The sequence below is a fragment of the Artibeus jamaicensis genome, unplaced genomic scaffold (genome assembly GCF_021234435.1).
Source record: "Artibeus jamaicensis isolate MK-2021 breed Jamaican fruit bat unplaced genomic scaffold, CSHL_Jam_final contig_700, whole genome shotgun sequence".
Classification (NCBI taxonomy): domain Eukaryota; kingdom Metazoa; phylum Chordata; class Mammalia; order Chiroptera; family Phyllostomidae; genus Artibeus; species Artibeus jamaicensis.
The window spans coordinates 5,891,284-5,903,851 of NW_026521930.1; the positions used below are offsets into that span (position 1 = coordinate 5,891,284).

A 12,568-nucleotide genomic window follows, 5' to 3' on the forward strand; every position below is an offset into this window, starting at 1 on the left:
TAGCCCGCAAGCATCTCCAGTCCAACCTGCTCCAGCAATTGCAGCCCCTGGGCGCAAGGTGGGGCCCACAGACAGGCAAGGTTGCAAGTCCCTGTGAAGGTACGACCGCCAAGCTGCAAGACAGCGTGGAAGTCGGGCCGTGGTCGCTGCTCTGGCCATGGCCCCGACCTCGGTCAGTACCAGCCTTACTGCGAACCCCAGTACAGCTTCAGTGATGGTTCCTAAGACGACTCCACAGACACACTTAATCCAGAAGTACCCCATGACACTCGAAATGGTTCCCGGAGGAATACGGCTAGAAGCAATGAAGAAAGTCACCCACTGAAGTGTCCGAATCTACTAGTCTGAGATGGGTCTGGTTAGGAGTTGGAGACGGAGGTGCACAGCCTGCAGGTCGGATACTGGTCCAACTTTGGCCAACCAGAAACTGGGTCTCCCCTCCAATGACCTGGTCTCCCGGGTACTTATAAGGAACTACATTTCCCAGGATGCAGCTCGAGGTTTCCCAGAATATCAGCGGCCAATGATACGCTCCAGGGCTGTAGCGAGCACACGCGGTAAGATCCAGTAGGGTCAGACCTTCCCAGTGGGAAAACAGACCATCTGGTTTCAAATAAGCGACCAAGATGCTTTCTCCTGAGGTAATGTTCCTCACACAAGTCCAATCCGGAATCTCTGGCAGCCATTCATCTCTTAGCGTCAGCTGGGTGTTGGAGTGGACAAGGCCGAGTTGGGACAGGGGTAGCAGCTTAAATGGGGGACCACGTTTGGGGCAGGACATCTGGCTATGCAGACCACACACTGAAGGCTGGACATTTATTCATAGCATACAGCCTATACATCTCTAGAGCGGGAGCTATGGGCCTGAATGGACCCTTGACACCTGTCAACTGCTCCATCTTCCAGACCCTGCCTACTGCCTTCATAGCCCAGTTTGCTTGGGCAGGCAGCAGACAAGCATTGCGGGTACAGGCTCAGTCAGAAGCTTTTTACCTGGAATGATTGGAAGTTGGCCCATTGTCTAGTCTGGCCCTTCCCCCCTGGGAAGTTCTGCCTCCACTGCAGTTAAGGCCACCAGGATGAAAACAGGATCAGGGCTTGAGAACTCACTGGAGCCTTGGGAAGCATGAGGCAGGGGTTAAGAGGGCTTGGGAGAGTATATACTGGGAGGGGCCTGATTAGAATAGAAACTGATGATCTTGGTTCAGCATTTCCAAAATAAGGGCAAGGTGACTGCAGCAACCATAGAGTTCTCCACTGGAGAAGGAAGGTTCCCCCCTCACCTCCCCAGCCTCAGTCCCCTAGGACATAAGCACAAGAGCCAGACCAAAGAGCCCAGGGAACTCCACAGAGGTGAAGCCCTGCCCAGGCCCAGAAGGCAGGGAGTGAAGAAGTCTCCAGGGCCCCATCTCAGAGCTGGAAGCTGGGGACCTGGCCCACCCCTGGTCCTCACTTGTGGTTGTGAGCCTCTTTCATGGGAGGTCACGGCTTAGGGAATTTCCCCTTTAGGGCCAAAATGGGCCTGTGGAGACAGAGAAGGCTTGAGGTCAGCTTCCAGGGAGCTCAGTGAGAGGCTCTGGGCTTCTTAGGTGTCTCATTGCAGATCTTTCCTACAGGCCAGGTGCCTCAGCTCTAACTGGGGAAAGGTGGAACTGAACTTGGCTGATCCCACTCCCACTAACATGCAATGGGGTCCCCAAATCAACTAGATGGGGAGGGACTGGGCCCACAGGGTCCAGAACAAAGGGTAGGGCCACTGGATGTGGGGTGGAGAGGGACTGGGGGCACAGCTCCCAGGGTCCATGGGTATTCCAAAGTCCCGAGTTATGGGTTCAGCTGATGTAGACACGGTGGAAGTCATGGGCACCAAAGGCTGCGTTGCACTTGGGGCACTTCCTCTGGCGGGCCTCATAGCGGCCCCGCACGCATTCAAAGCAGAAAACGTGGAAGCACTTGGTAAGAACTGCATCCTTCTTGCGGGTGTTACAGCAGGGACAGGTCAACCGCGCCTGGGGCAGGCAAAGGTATCAACTTGGGAACAATCCTTACAGTGCCCAGACCCCAAGCTGATAGCAGGAAGTGGTCCTGGCTATGCCTTCCTACAGCCAACTGCATCTAACTCTTCTCATAACCCTGGGAGGCGAGATGCACACTGTCCACATCAGGAAACAGACTCAGAAGCTGGTCTCAAAGTTTCAAAGTAGAGTCTGGATTCTAACCTGGGCAGTGATGTCTAGTTGTCATGTGTTGCCTCTCAAGGCCAGTGACCCACAAGGTTCAGCCTCTGCCCTTGGCCTTCATCTCTTTCCCCTTTGGCCTACTGTGAAAAATCCCCAATCCTGGCTTAAGCAAACCGTCTACTTCACCTATACCTGCTAGAGTCACAGCCACTAGAAATTTGCTGTCTCCACCCTCCACTGGGCTCACCCCTGGTGCTGTCCGGAGATCCTGGTGTAGATCCCTAGAGGTAATCTCCACTCTTATCCTGAAACCTGCCACCTGTCACCAGGCCCCTCCTCCAAATTCGGACAGGAATCCCCTCAACTCAGCATTCCCCAACAATCCTCTGCTCCGCCTGAAATCCCAGCCCAGCCCAGCCCATCACCTTCTTCACCAGCTCTCAGAACCCTACTCATCAGTATTTGACAGGATCCAAAGTCTGTCTCCCCTTGAGAAATTTTTCCCTTCTCCAACATGGCTGCCTGCAACTGTCCCTGACTTTTTAGGGCCAAACTGTTTCAAAGGTTTACTATTTACTGACCTACCCTCCACCTCTTCAGTTAGTGAGTGTGCAGATTTTCTGACCTCCACCTCTACCCCTGCCCAAGAACCATTCCCACCCAAACTGCATCTCTCATTGCTCACTTCATTTGCCTTCTTGGCATCTCTGATTCAGCTTACCCTTCCCTCCCTGAAATTCTTCCCACATCAACTCCCTCTACATCACTCTCCTTCCTCCCAATCCCCAGGCTTCTCTTCCTCTGCACATCATTTAAAGGTTTGAGGTTCCTAAGAGAGAATGACCCCCCCTGTCCGTTCTCTTGGCACAGGCCCTCATTTCCACTTCTGCCTCTGCAGACAACTCCCCAGGACTGTTCTCCAGACCTGTCCTTTTGCTGTGACTTCCTGGACAGCCTCCCAAGATGTCCTATAGGTGCCTTATTCTCAACATCCTTGAACATTGTCCACCAATCCCTACTCTTCCAAATTCTTCCTAATCCTACTAAATGCCACTTGTCACCCACCCTGTTTCTATGGATCTGACAACGCCCAATGCTCCCAGCTTGCCACTCACCACAAAACCCACATTCTGTCCTCCAACATCCATCTCTCCACTTAGGGCCTCACTTCTGCCTTCTCTTTTGCCAGAATCCTCTTGTTCCCAATTCCTCACAGCCAACTCTGACTCATTCTTCATGTTTCTTTTGGATACCATTCCTTCCAGGAAGCCTGCTGACCCCCAAGGCTGATTTCAGGGTGTCCCCTGAGTTCCCACTGCCCCTCTAGCTTCAGCCACCACATTGCTCTCACTCAGAATTACTTTGCTGCCTCTTCTAACACTGTCAATTTCAAGAAATCTGAGACTAGGTCTAGTTCAAAGCCCTCCCACACCTAGCCAGGCTCTCTTCCTGGCTTGCAGTATGTGTACAATTCTTGGTCAGCTGTTTGATTCTCTACAAGTTCTACCCACATCTTGCTGTCCTACCTTATTTCTGGGGTCCCAAGACTAAAGCTCTCACCAACCCCTACCCTCCAGATTCCTAAATTGATGGGGCACAACATAGCCCCAGAACCCCACCTTGTATTCCTTGATCTCCTCCTGGAGGATTTCATCAGCATCTGCATAAACCTCCACCTTCCTTTGCTTCTCCAGCTTGCGCCTCAGCCGTGAGATGTCCTCCTGAAGCAGGACAGGGGCCAGGCTAAGTGTAAGGGTCTGCATCCTGAACCACCTGCCCCCAGCCACACCATTAACCCTGGACCACCCTGCCCCCACCGTGCGCAAACCTGAGCCCTCTTGAGGTTGAAGCTCTCTTTCTCTCGAGCGGCCCGGCTCTCTGCCAAGCAAGGCTGGATCTCTCGCAGTCGCGTCTGCACATGCTCCAGCTGCACCTTCAGATCCTCTGCCAGCTGGGCTGCTTCCACAGCCTGAGGCGGGAGAGACAGGGAGGAGGAGCATCATTCTCCTGAGCCTAGGTAGGCAACATAGTCCACAGGTGCTTGTGTCAGATATTCCAGTGATTCTTGCTCTTGGGATCAAGTCCAGTATCTTCACTGGAGCTGGTCCTGCTCCCCAACTTCCACCTCCTCCTATTCTCCCTCTCTCCCAACACTTTCAGCTCCTTACCTACATGGTGCTCTCTCCTAACACTAAGCTTTCACAGGACTTGTCCCTCTGCTACCAACCCTCCCAACACACACTTTTCTTCTGCAACTCCCTCAGCTCAAATGTCACATGATGTTTATTTTCTTTACAATAGCACCTTAGTTTCCTTCATTATCTTTACTATGATCTGTAATAATACTACTTTTTAAATGTCTTTTTTATACTCTTTTAAAAAAGATTTTATTTATCTATCTTTAGAGGGGAAGGGGAGGATAGAGGGAGAGAAATATCAATGTATGGTTGCCTCTCATGCGTCCCCTGCTGGGAACTGGCCTGCAACCCAGGCATGTGTCCTGACTGGGAATTGAACCGCGATACTCTGGTTCGCAGGCCCACGCACAATCCACTGAGCTACACCAGCCAGGGCCTGTAATAATACTATTTTACCTGTGGGATTATTGGCTTGCTATCTGTCCCTCAAAACTGGAAGTTCCCACTTGCAATAAGACCCTCTTTTTCCCATGGTCTCCCTAGCACTCAGCACAGGGACTGGTAAATGGAGAAAGAACATGTAAAATATTGCTTGAATGAATGAATGAATGAATGAACGAATGAGGGAGAAAAAAAACCAGTGGGGAAAGAAAATGAAACTGAACATCAACCTTAAGCCTTTACCATGCACTAAACATGTCTTAGTTTTATACAACTATGTGACAGGAACCCCCACCCCCATTTTACAATACCCAATGAGTGGTAAGGATATGGGTCCTGGAGCCAAGGAGAGCTCTACTCTTTTGTGAGCAAGTCAGTTGACCTCCTGAGCCTTAGTTTTGTCACAGATAATAACAAAAACCCTCACAGGATTACAGTGAGACTGAAATTTGACAAAGTACAAAAAATTCCTCAGCACAGGGTCTGGCATGTAGCATTTAAGATGGGAGCCAGCATCCTACATTGCCTTCCCCTCAGGCCTGGCCTCACCTTCCTCTTATTGAGCTCCAGGGCCTGGCTGCGCAGTGTCAGCTCCTTCTCCACACCTCCAAGGCTGCCTTGCAGGGCCCGCTCTTTTTCCTCCAGTTTCTGCACAGTCAGCAGCTGGGCATCCACCTGAGAGGGGCGGAGATTCAATACCAGGACGCCCCTGCCTCTGCAGCTCCGCCCTATAAGCTCAGGGTGACCATACCTGAGACTTGAGGCCAAGAACCTGCTCGCCCAGCTCATCCTTCTCCTCCCGAAGCAGCTTGTGAATCTGGTTGGCCTTGATCCGCTCTGACATCAGCTTAAAGTTGGCATCGTCCTTTTCCCGCAACTGCTGCAGCAGTCGCCCATTTTGCTCCTGCATGTCCTCAAAAGCCTGACCTGTTACATCCATCTCTGACAGCAGAGCCTCCTCCTCCTGTAGTGAGTGAGGATGAGAAGGAATGTGGCAGATGGACTGGATAACCACAGGTAACCACAGGAAAACATGGCTGAGCCAAGAACTACAGAGTGGGACCAGGTCATCTGCTAGATGCCCCCAAAGGGGGTGAGATAAAGGGAATCCCAACATTCAGAAGAGGACCACACGGGTTCACACCTGCTTGGTAGCACCCAACTTGCGCTGCAGGTGTTCTATCTGTTCCTCTGCCTGCCGAATGCGCCGCAGGGCATCCTCATCTGCAATCTTCTTGCTCTCCCTTCGATCCCTCTCCTCCAATTCTCGGATACGACTCCGTAGCTCATCAACCTACAGCCACCAGAAGGATGGAATTCTGCTGTCACAGCTTCCTGCTGATGCAAGAAGGCTCTGCTTTGCTCAGAACCCCCTGGGGTAACCTCTCTGCATGTCCTACAGGCCCTACCTCACCTCACCTCGGCCTTGGCCTTGCGTTCAGCTGCCATGAGTTGCACCTTATCCCGCTGCTCCTTGGGTGCTGATTTGTACATGTCCAGCAGCAGCTTCATCTCCTTCTGGCTTTCCTGGGCCTTCCTGGGAGAGGAGCAGGAAGAGGATGTGATGAGTAGGGCTGGAGCCACTTGGCAGTGGTGGGAAGGAGATGGGAACAGGGCCTCACTTGAGTTCTGTTCGGAGACCTTTGAGGAGTTCTGACTCCTTCCTCTTGACCTCCTCCACCTTGGCCTTCTCCCGATCAGCTCTTGAGAGTGCTGAGGCAACAGACTGGGATCCCAAGCCAGGCCCTTCCCTCTCCCGAAGCTCCCGTTTGGGCCTGGCCTCAGGTTCTCGGCTGCGGGAGGAGGGGCCCTGGGACCCAGGGGTTAAGGCCTGGGCATCTTCCTCAGAGGGGACTAGTTCCTCCTTCTTTGCTGAGGAGGTAGTCACAGTGGCACCAGGCACTGAAGCCATCTCCTTTCTGCCGTCGTGGGCACCAAGAGGGCCTGGCCCAGCCTCTTCTTTCCCTGGGGCTGGGGCACTGAGGCCAGAGTCCTCCGAGTGGCCCAGGTTGGGGACTGAGTGTGTAGAGCCACTGGCCTGGGCCCGAAGCTGCAAAGAACAAGATATAACAGGGCTAAGGTAAGATGATACTCACTGGGATCTTGCCAAGGCTTCTCCCAGGTAGCCCCTCTTTACCTTGCCAATCTCAGCCTGCACTTCCCGCAGCTTCCGCTTGTATCGCTGGGCATCCCCCTTCAGCTGGTGGTTGTGGTTTTGGAGGCTACTTATCAGGTGACGCATCTCACGATTGATAGGCCCTAGGGGAGGGTCAGGAACTAAGGTCAGACTGCCTCCTGGGTTAGGGGCCAAACTCCTCAGTGGAAGAGGAGGAGCCACAGCCATCTCTTCCATTACAAAGAAAAGAAAAACTGAGGCCTTACCCAGTGTGATCTCGTCAAGGCAGATGTACACTTGAAGGAAATTCACCCCAAAGTAACTTGACACTGCTTTTGTGTTATTTCTGCTATTTTCTACTTTTTAATACTTCCAAATTTTCTTCAAAGAAATATGTTTAAGCGTAAATTCACAAGTCAGTCTACTTCTTAAATTTTAAACAAATGTCACCTCAGTTATACACTTCTCTGACTTTCCCATCCAAAATTGTAACACCCTTTCTCCTAACACTTCCTGTCTTCTCTCCCTGCTTTATTTTTCTTGGCATTTTTGTCACTATCTAAAGTACATTTTATTTTTTCTTCTCTACTGCCGGTCTTCCCCCATTGTAACACTGTGCTACACCACCAGGAATTCTTTGTTTTGTTCCCTGGTATTATCCCAAAGCATAGAACAGGGCCCAGCTCACAGGTGGTATGCAATAAATCTTTACAAAATTATGATTTATCCCAGAGAGATACCAGGACAGAACCACAGACGAGACTGACAGGTCATGTTCTAAGCCTGCTCTATCAGCCACCTCAGCTGGTTATGACCCTCACTGTGCCTTTTGAGACAGGTGGTGTGGTACCTATTTTCCATAGGGAGATGAGACTCTGTGAAAGGAAAGGTTAAACCTCCGGTATCTAGATAAGCAGTGGCCCCTCACCAGGGCTCACCAGTCACAGATAAGGCCCACCTCCAGCCTATCCTCACCACATACCTGCCTGCTCGTTGGCTGCCAGATTCTGTTCAAACTCGATGCGCAGCATCTCGTACTCCTTGCGTACCTGGGCCAGCGTGTCCTCTAGCTGTATAACCTCTGTGCGCAGCTTCTTCTGCAGCCCCAACTCATCACTCTGTGGGTTGAGGCATTAAGAATCCATACAACTCCTCTGCCCCCCGGCAAGCGTCCCCACCTGAGTCCTTACTGGCTTAAGAATTTATTCCCAAGAACCCCAGGCATGCATACAGGGGCTTGACCCAGGAACACCTTGACCCTCAAGGTCTGGCCCTACCCTCAACCCCCACCCATTCCAGGGCCATACCTCCATGTGCTCAATGTGTCTCAGGTGTGAATTTTTGGTGGCCAGCAGCAGTCCCCGGGCCTCATCCAGCTGGGTCTTTACTTGCAGAGATTCATTGTAAAGCAGTGAGAACTGGGCCTGCAGCATTCGGTACTCTCCTGTCTCCCGTACTACCTCCTCAGGAAGGCTCCGCAAGGCCACCTAAGGGCAGGGATACCCAAAAGCGATCAGCAAGAGAATTCAGGGCTCAGCCCCAACTTGCGGTCTCAGGCCCTCCCAGCCCTAAACACAGCCCACCTTGAGGCGCTCATTGGTCCGCACAGCCCCCTGAAGTTCAGCCTGTAGTTTCTCCAGCTCTGCCATGCGGCTGTTGGCCAATTCCTGGTTTTCCTCTAATTCTGCATTCAGCATCTCAAACTGTGGAGTAGAAAGGACTGTGGGAATCTGGGCCAAGCCAGCAGGCATGCTTCCTTCACACATCCCTCCCTATGTGTAGCAATGATGTATTCTGAAGCCTCGGGAACCAGACAGATCTAAACATTTTTCTAAGATATCCAAGGCAAGTGGAAAAAACTCAATACTGCATGGTCAATGCCAGAAATCAAGGCTGGTAACTGACAGGAGAGTGGTAGAAGTCTTCCTGGAAGCCCTGAAGAGCAAACTGAAGGAAAGGGAAACAGGGCAGTGTGATCCCCACAGCACCAAGAAAATGTGCAACAACCAAGAGATGAGACAGCAAAGGTAGGATGATGAGATAGTGTCTCAGCAAGGCTCTTCTTCAGCCACCCAACTAAGAATTCCAATCACCTCCAACACTTCCATTTATCTCTTTTCTATGATCTTTCTTTGTGGTACTTAAAACTAACTGATGTGTTATTATTTTTTTTTTTTGCTTGTTTCTTGTCAGTTTTCCCAACTAGAACCTAAGCTCCATGACAGCTTTGATTTTTGTCTATTTTGTTCTCCAATACACCTTCTTCCCAACACAGTGCTAGCACTCAGTGTTTAGGAACTACTTACTGAATATTTTTGTGTGTGAACACAACAAAGAGCAGTACAAGTGTCAGAGAAGGGTGTCAGAGAGACCATAACTGGATGTCTGTCCTTAATTTTGGGGGGAATTTCAAGGGTAAAGACAATGACAGGGACTGGGAAGGATGATGCCTGCTCACCTTCTGCATGCTGAGTGTGATCTGGCCCCCCTGAAAGCCTGAGGAGCTCCCAGACACATAGTAGCCAGAGTTCAGCTGTGGGGATAAGGGAGAGAAGCAGATGAGTTTGGAAGACAGAACCTTGGTCCCTAAGTACCCAGCCCTGGGCCCTGGGTCCATCTGACATCCCACCGTAGTCTCACCTGCTCCAAGGCCTCTGCCAAGTGCTTATTGAGCTTTTGCTCACGCTTGCGCAGCTTCTCAATGTCCCACTGCAGGTCCTCTACTGTTGTCTCCATCTCCAGCACTTTGGTCTCTGCTGATGTCACTTTATCCTGGAGCTCAGAATACTAAGAATAATGAAAAGGGCAGATGCTTAGATGAGACGTGGTTCCCTGAGACCCCTGGGTATCCACCTAACCTAAACCTAATCCCACCACCCAAATCCCAACTCCCACCTCCAATGAGATACGGTGGTGCTTCTCCTGTAGCTGGGTGGCCAAGTCCTGAAGTCGCCGGTTCTCGCGTCCCAGCTCCCGGGTACGTGCCCGAGCTGCCTCACTGGGGGGCTCACTGTCCCCTGGAAAGTGAGGGCTCGGGTCAGAGTCAGGTTCAGGGCAAAGGGAAAAAGTAGTAACTCATTCTGGAGTCTACTATGTGCCCACTGTGGTCCACCAGCTATCTTGCTAGTTTCTCACAACAAACCAGGAGTCTTTAGCCTCTATGTACAAAGAAGGAAAACCAGCTCAGAAAGGAGAGCCATCTGCCCAGAATGCCAAGGCTAGCATGACAGAACTACAGCTGGGAGAAGGCCTGTTTTCCTACGAAGCCTGGGAACTTACTATGTCTTGTGGATCAGTAACTCTCACCAAGATTTGTGCAAAGTGCTCCAAAAAAGATATCCAGCCCAAAGGGGGTGGCTTTACCAGAATCAACAACTCCTCTCACCCATCTTTTCAAAGCTCAACTCCAGAAATCAAAGCTAAAGCCCCCATCTACAACCTAACCCTTTCCCTGAGAACATGGCTGATTCATTCCTTGGGGGAACTGTGGCTACCTCTGGGCTAGAGGCATTGAGGAAGGGATATCATAAAGCTGCAAATTGGTATGGACACCTCTGAGGTGGGCGCACAAAGAACTAACCTCGGCTGTATACTCGCTGACAGAGTTCCTCCACCTGGTGCTGTAGGCGGTCTGAAGCCTCTACAACACGGGACACGGCTGCCTTGGAGAACTCCATACGGCCCTGCAGCTGCAGCTCCACCTCCTCACTACTGCTGGCACCCAGTGCCACCACAAAAGCCAAGGCTGGCTCACTGAGTGGGGGCCGCAGGTGCACTGGCAGGGTCTCTGGGAAGGATGAACAAAGCCTCATGAAGATAACAGCAGCAGTTACCACAACTCTGCGCCACATTCCAGACTGAGCCCTTCTGCACTATATAGCTCAATGAATCAACACAAGGAACACCTACAATCCAGTGTTATTCCTAACCTGAAAGCAAAACTGAGATTCAAGAGCATTTCCTCAGGGCCACAGAGCTCCCAATTACTTCCTTAGGAAAGCCTTCTCAAAGTAAATTAGAAACACATATGAGTTCACACATGAATTCCTGTTCAGGAGCCTCTATGCTTTTAACTTATGGTTTATAATCACTTCTTCCCTAATGGTAAGACGGTACTTCTTTTTGCTTATCTATGTTTCCTCTGAGTCTAGATCAATGCCAGGTATATAATCAACACTCGATATTAATACTTTTTTGAACTAAATGAATGCCAAAACATGAAATGAACTATGAATGAAGTCATTCAGATTCCAAAATCTGTGTTTTTGCCCATTGTACTATGGTACCCAAAAATAAAACCAATTTTGTGTGCATGTGTGGGAGGGGAGGCAGGGAATTCAGGAGCCTAATACCAAAGTCCCTTCCTCTTCAGAACCTTTCCCAGAACTTAATCTCTGGTCCTACCCCTTAGTTCCGATGTCCCTGGCTCTGTAAGAGGGATCTCATCACGTGTCAGTCCCCCCTGAGTCCCAGTCGCATCTGTCCCTGAAGACAACTCCCTCTGGTTCTCATGGTGTCGGAGAAGGGCTTCCACAGTTTCATCCAGCTGAAGGGAGAAAGCACCAAAAATGTTATGGATCCCTCAGGTGCTTCCCAGCATGATAATCCTTCCCAGCAGAGGAGGCTGAGGACCGGCAGCTGGATAGAGGCCAGGTCTTAGAAAGCAGAGGGGCATCCACCTGGGCCCAGTAGCGATTGACAATGAGGAGTGTGGCGTCATCCGTGGCCTGCCGCTTTTCCAGCTTCTCGATTCGTTCTCGGAGTTCATCTTCACAAGCCTGACGCTGTTCCAACCGCTCTGCTAGTTTCTTATTCTTGAACTGTAAAACCTTCAGGTCCATCTCCTCCTACCAAGGAAGCAAAGGACCAAGGAGAAAGTCAAACAGAGCCCAAGACACCAATCACAGAGAGAGCAGGGGAAAGCAAATGGAACGGGTGGGAGAGGGGAGTATCCCCAAACTAACTGCTAATAGGATTTAAAAGAGGCTCAAGACACCCACAGACAGCATCCTGGTTGTAAGGAGGGTCTACTTCTGTCTCTTCCTAACTCTGCAGTCTTTGAGGCACACGCCCTCGAGGAGCCTGCTTTCCTATGTGTAAAGGGAAAGTAGACGACGTGTTCTTCGTTTCTTTCAACAGAGTGCCGATCCTGCTAAACTTAGGGAACTGGTAATAAGGTTCCAGTCGATTTGAGTGGAGACCAGTTGGAAATCTGGCAAGTTATGAGGGCTGAGGCAAGAACCCACGAACCGTGGAAGAGATGCCCCCGAGACGAATGGGCTCTATAAGCGTGGTTGTGGTCTTCTCCTCCCGGCTCAACTTCTCTGGGGGTCCCGAGCCCCCGTCGCCGGCGACGCGTTTGTTGCCGGGCCCAGACATGGCCGTGGCGGCAAGGGGTGGCACAGGGTCTCCCCAAGGGACGTCAGGCAGGAGTCGGCGGTACTTCCGTCACCTGCAGAAGACAGAGAGCATAGACGTGGACGCGACCAGTACTCTGCAGTCCCAGCCCTCTCCCGCACACATCTACACCTGCTGCATCCCGCCCCGCTCAGCCCGGGCCCCTCACCAGCCGGAGCAGAATCAGCCCAGGACCGCCATCTTGAACTTCACCAGACGTCACCGGCCTCCCTACCACAGAGCGCAGGCGCTAGAGGCTGTGCGGGGGATGTAGTGGAACTGCAGTTCCTGTTTCT

The 12,568-nt window shown here is 51.4% G+C and overlaps 1 protein-coding gene across 1 annotated transcript; it reads right to left on the reverse strand.

The window, feature by feature from the left end:
• Positions 1-802: 802 nt before the first annotated feature.
• On the reverse strand, positions 803-12,545 carry RNF40 (ring finger protein 40). The gene is made up of 20 exons (XM_037134344.2): positions 12,442-12,545; positions 12,126-12,327; positions 11,555-11,722; positions 11,280-11,421; positions 10,456-10,662; positions 9,771-9,892; positions 9,516-9,662; positions 9,334-9,408; positions 8,459-8,578; positions 8,183-8,362; positions 7,858-7,993; positions 6,897-7,018; positions 6,382-6,809; positions 6,179-6,296; positions 5,904-6,053; positions 5,511-5,723; positions 5,309-5,434; positions 4,009-4,149; positions 3,800-3,901; positions 803-2,009 (listed from the first exon to the last, which is right to left on the reverse strand). Exons 2-20 carry the CDS (start codon positions 12,252-12,254, stop codon positions 1,833-1,835), a joined length of 3,003 nt encoding a protein of 1,000 aa, XP_036990239.2. The 5' UTR covers positions 12,255-12,327; positions 12,442-12,545; the 3' UTR covers positions 803-1,832.
• Positions 12,546-12,568: the final 23 nt, after the last annotated feature.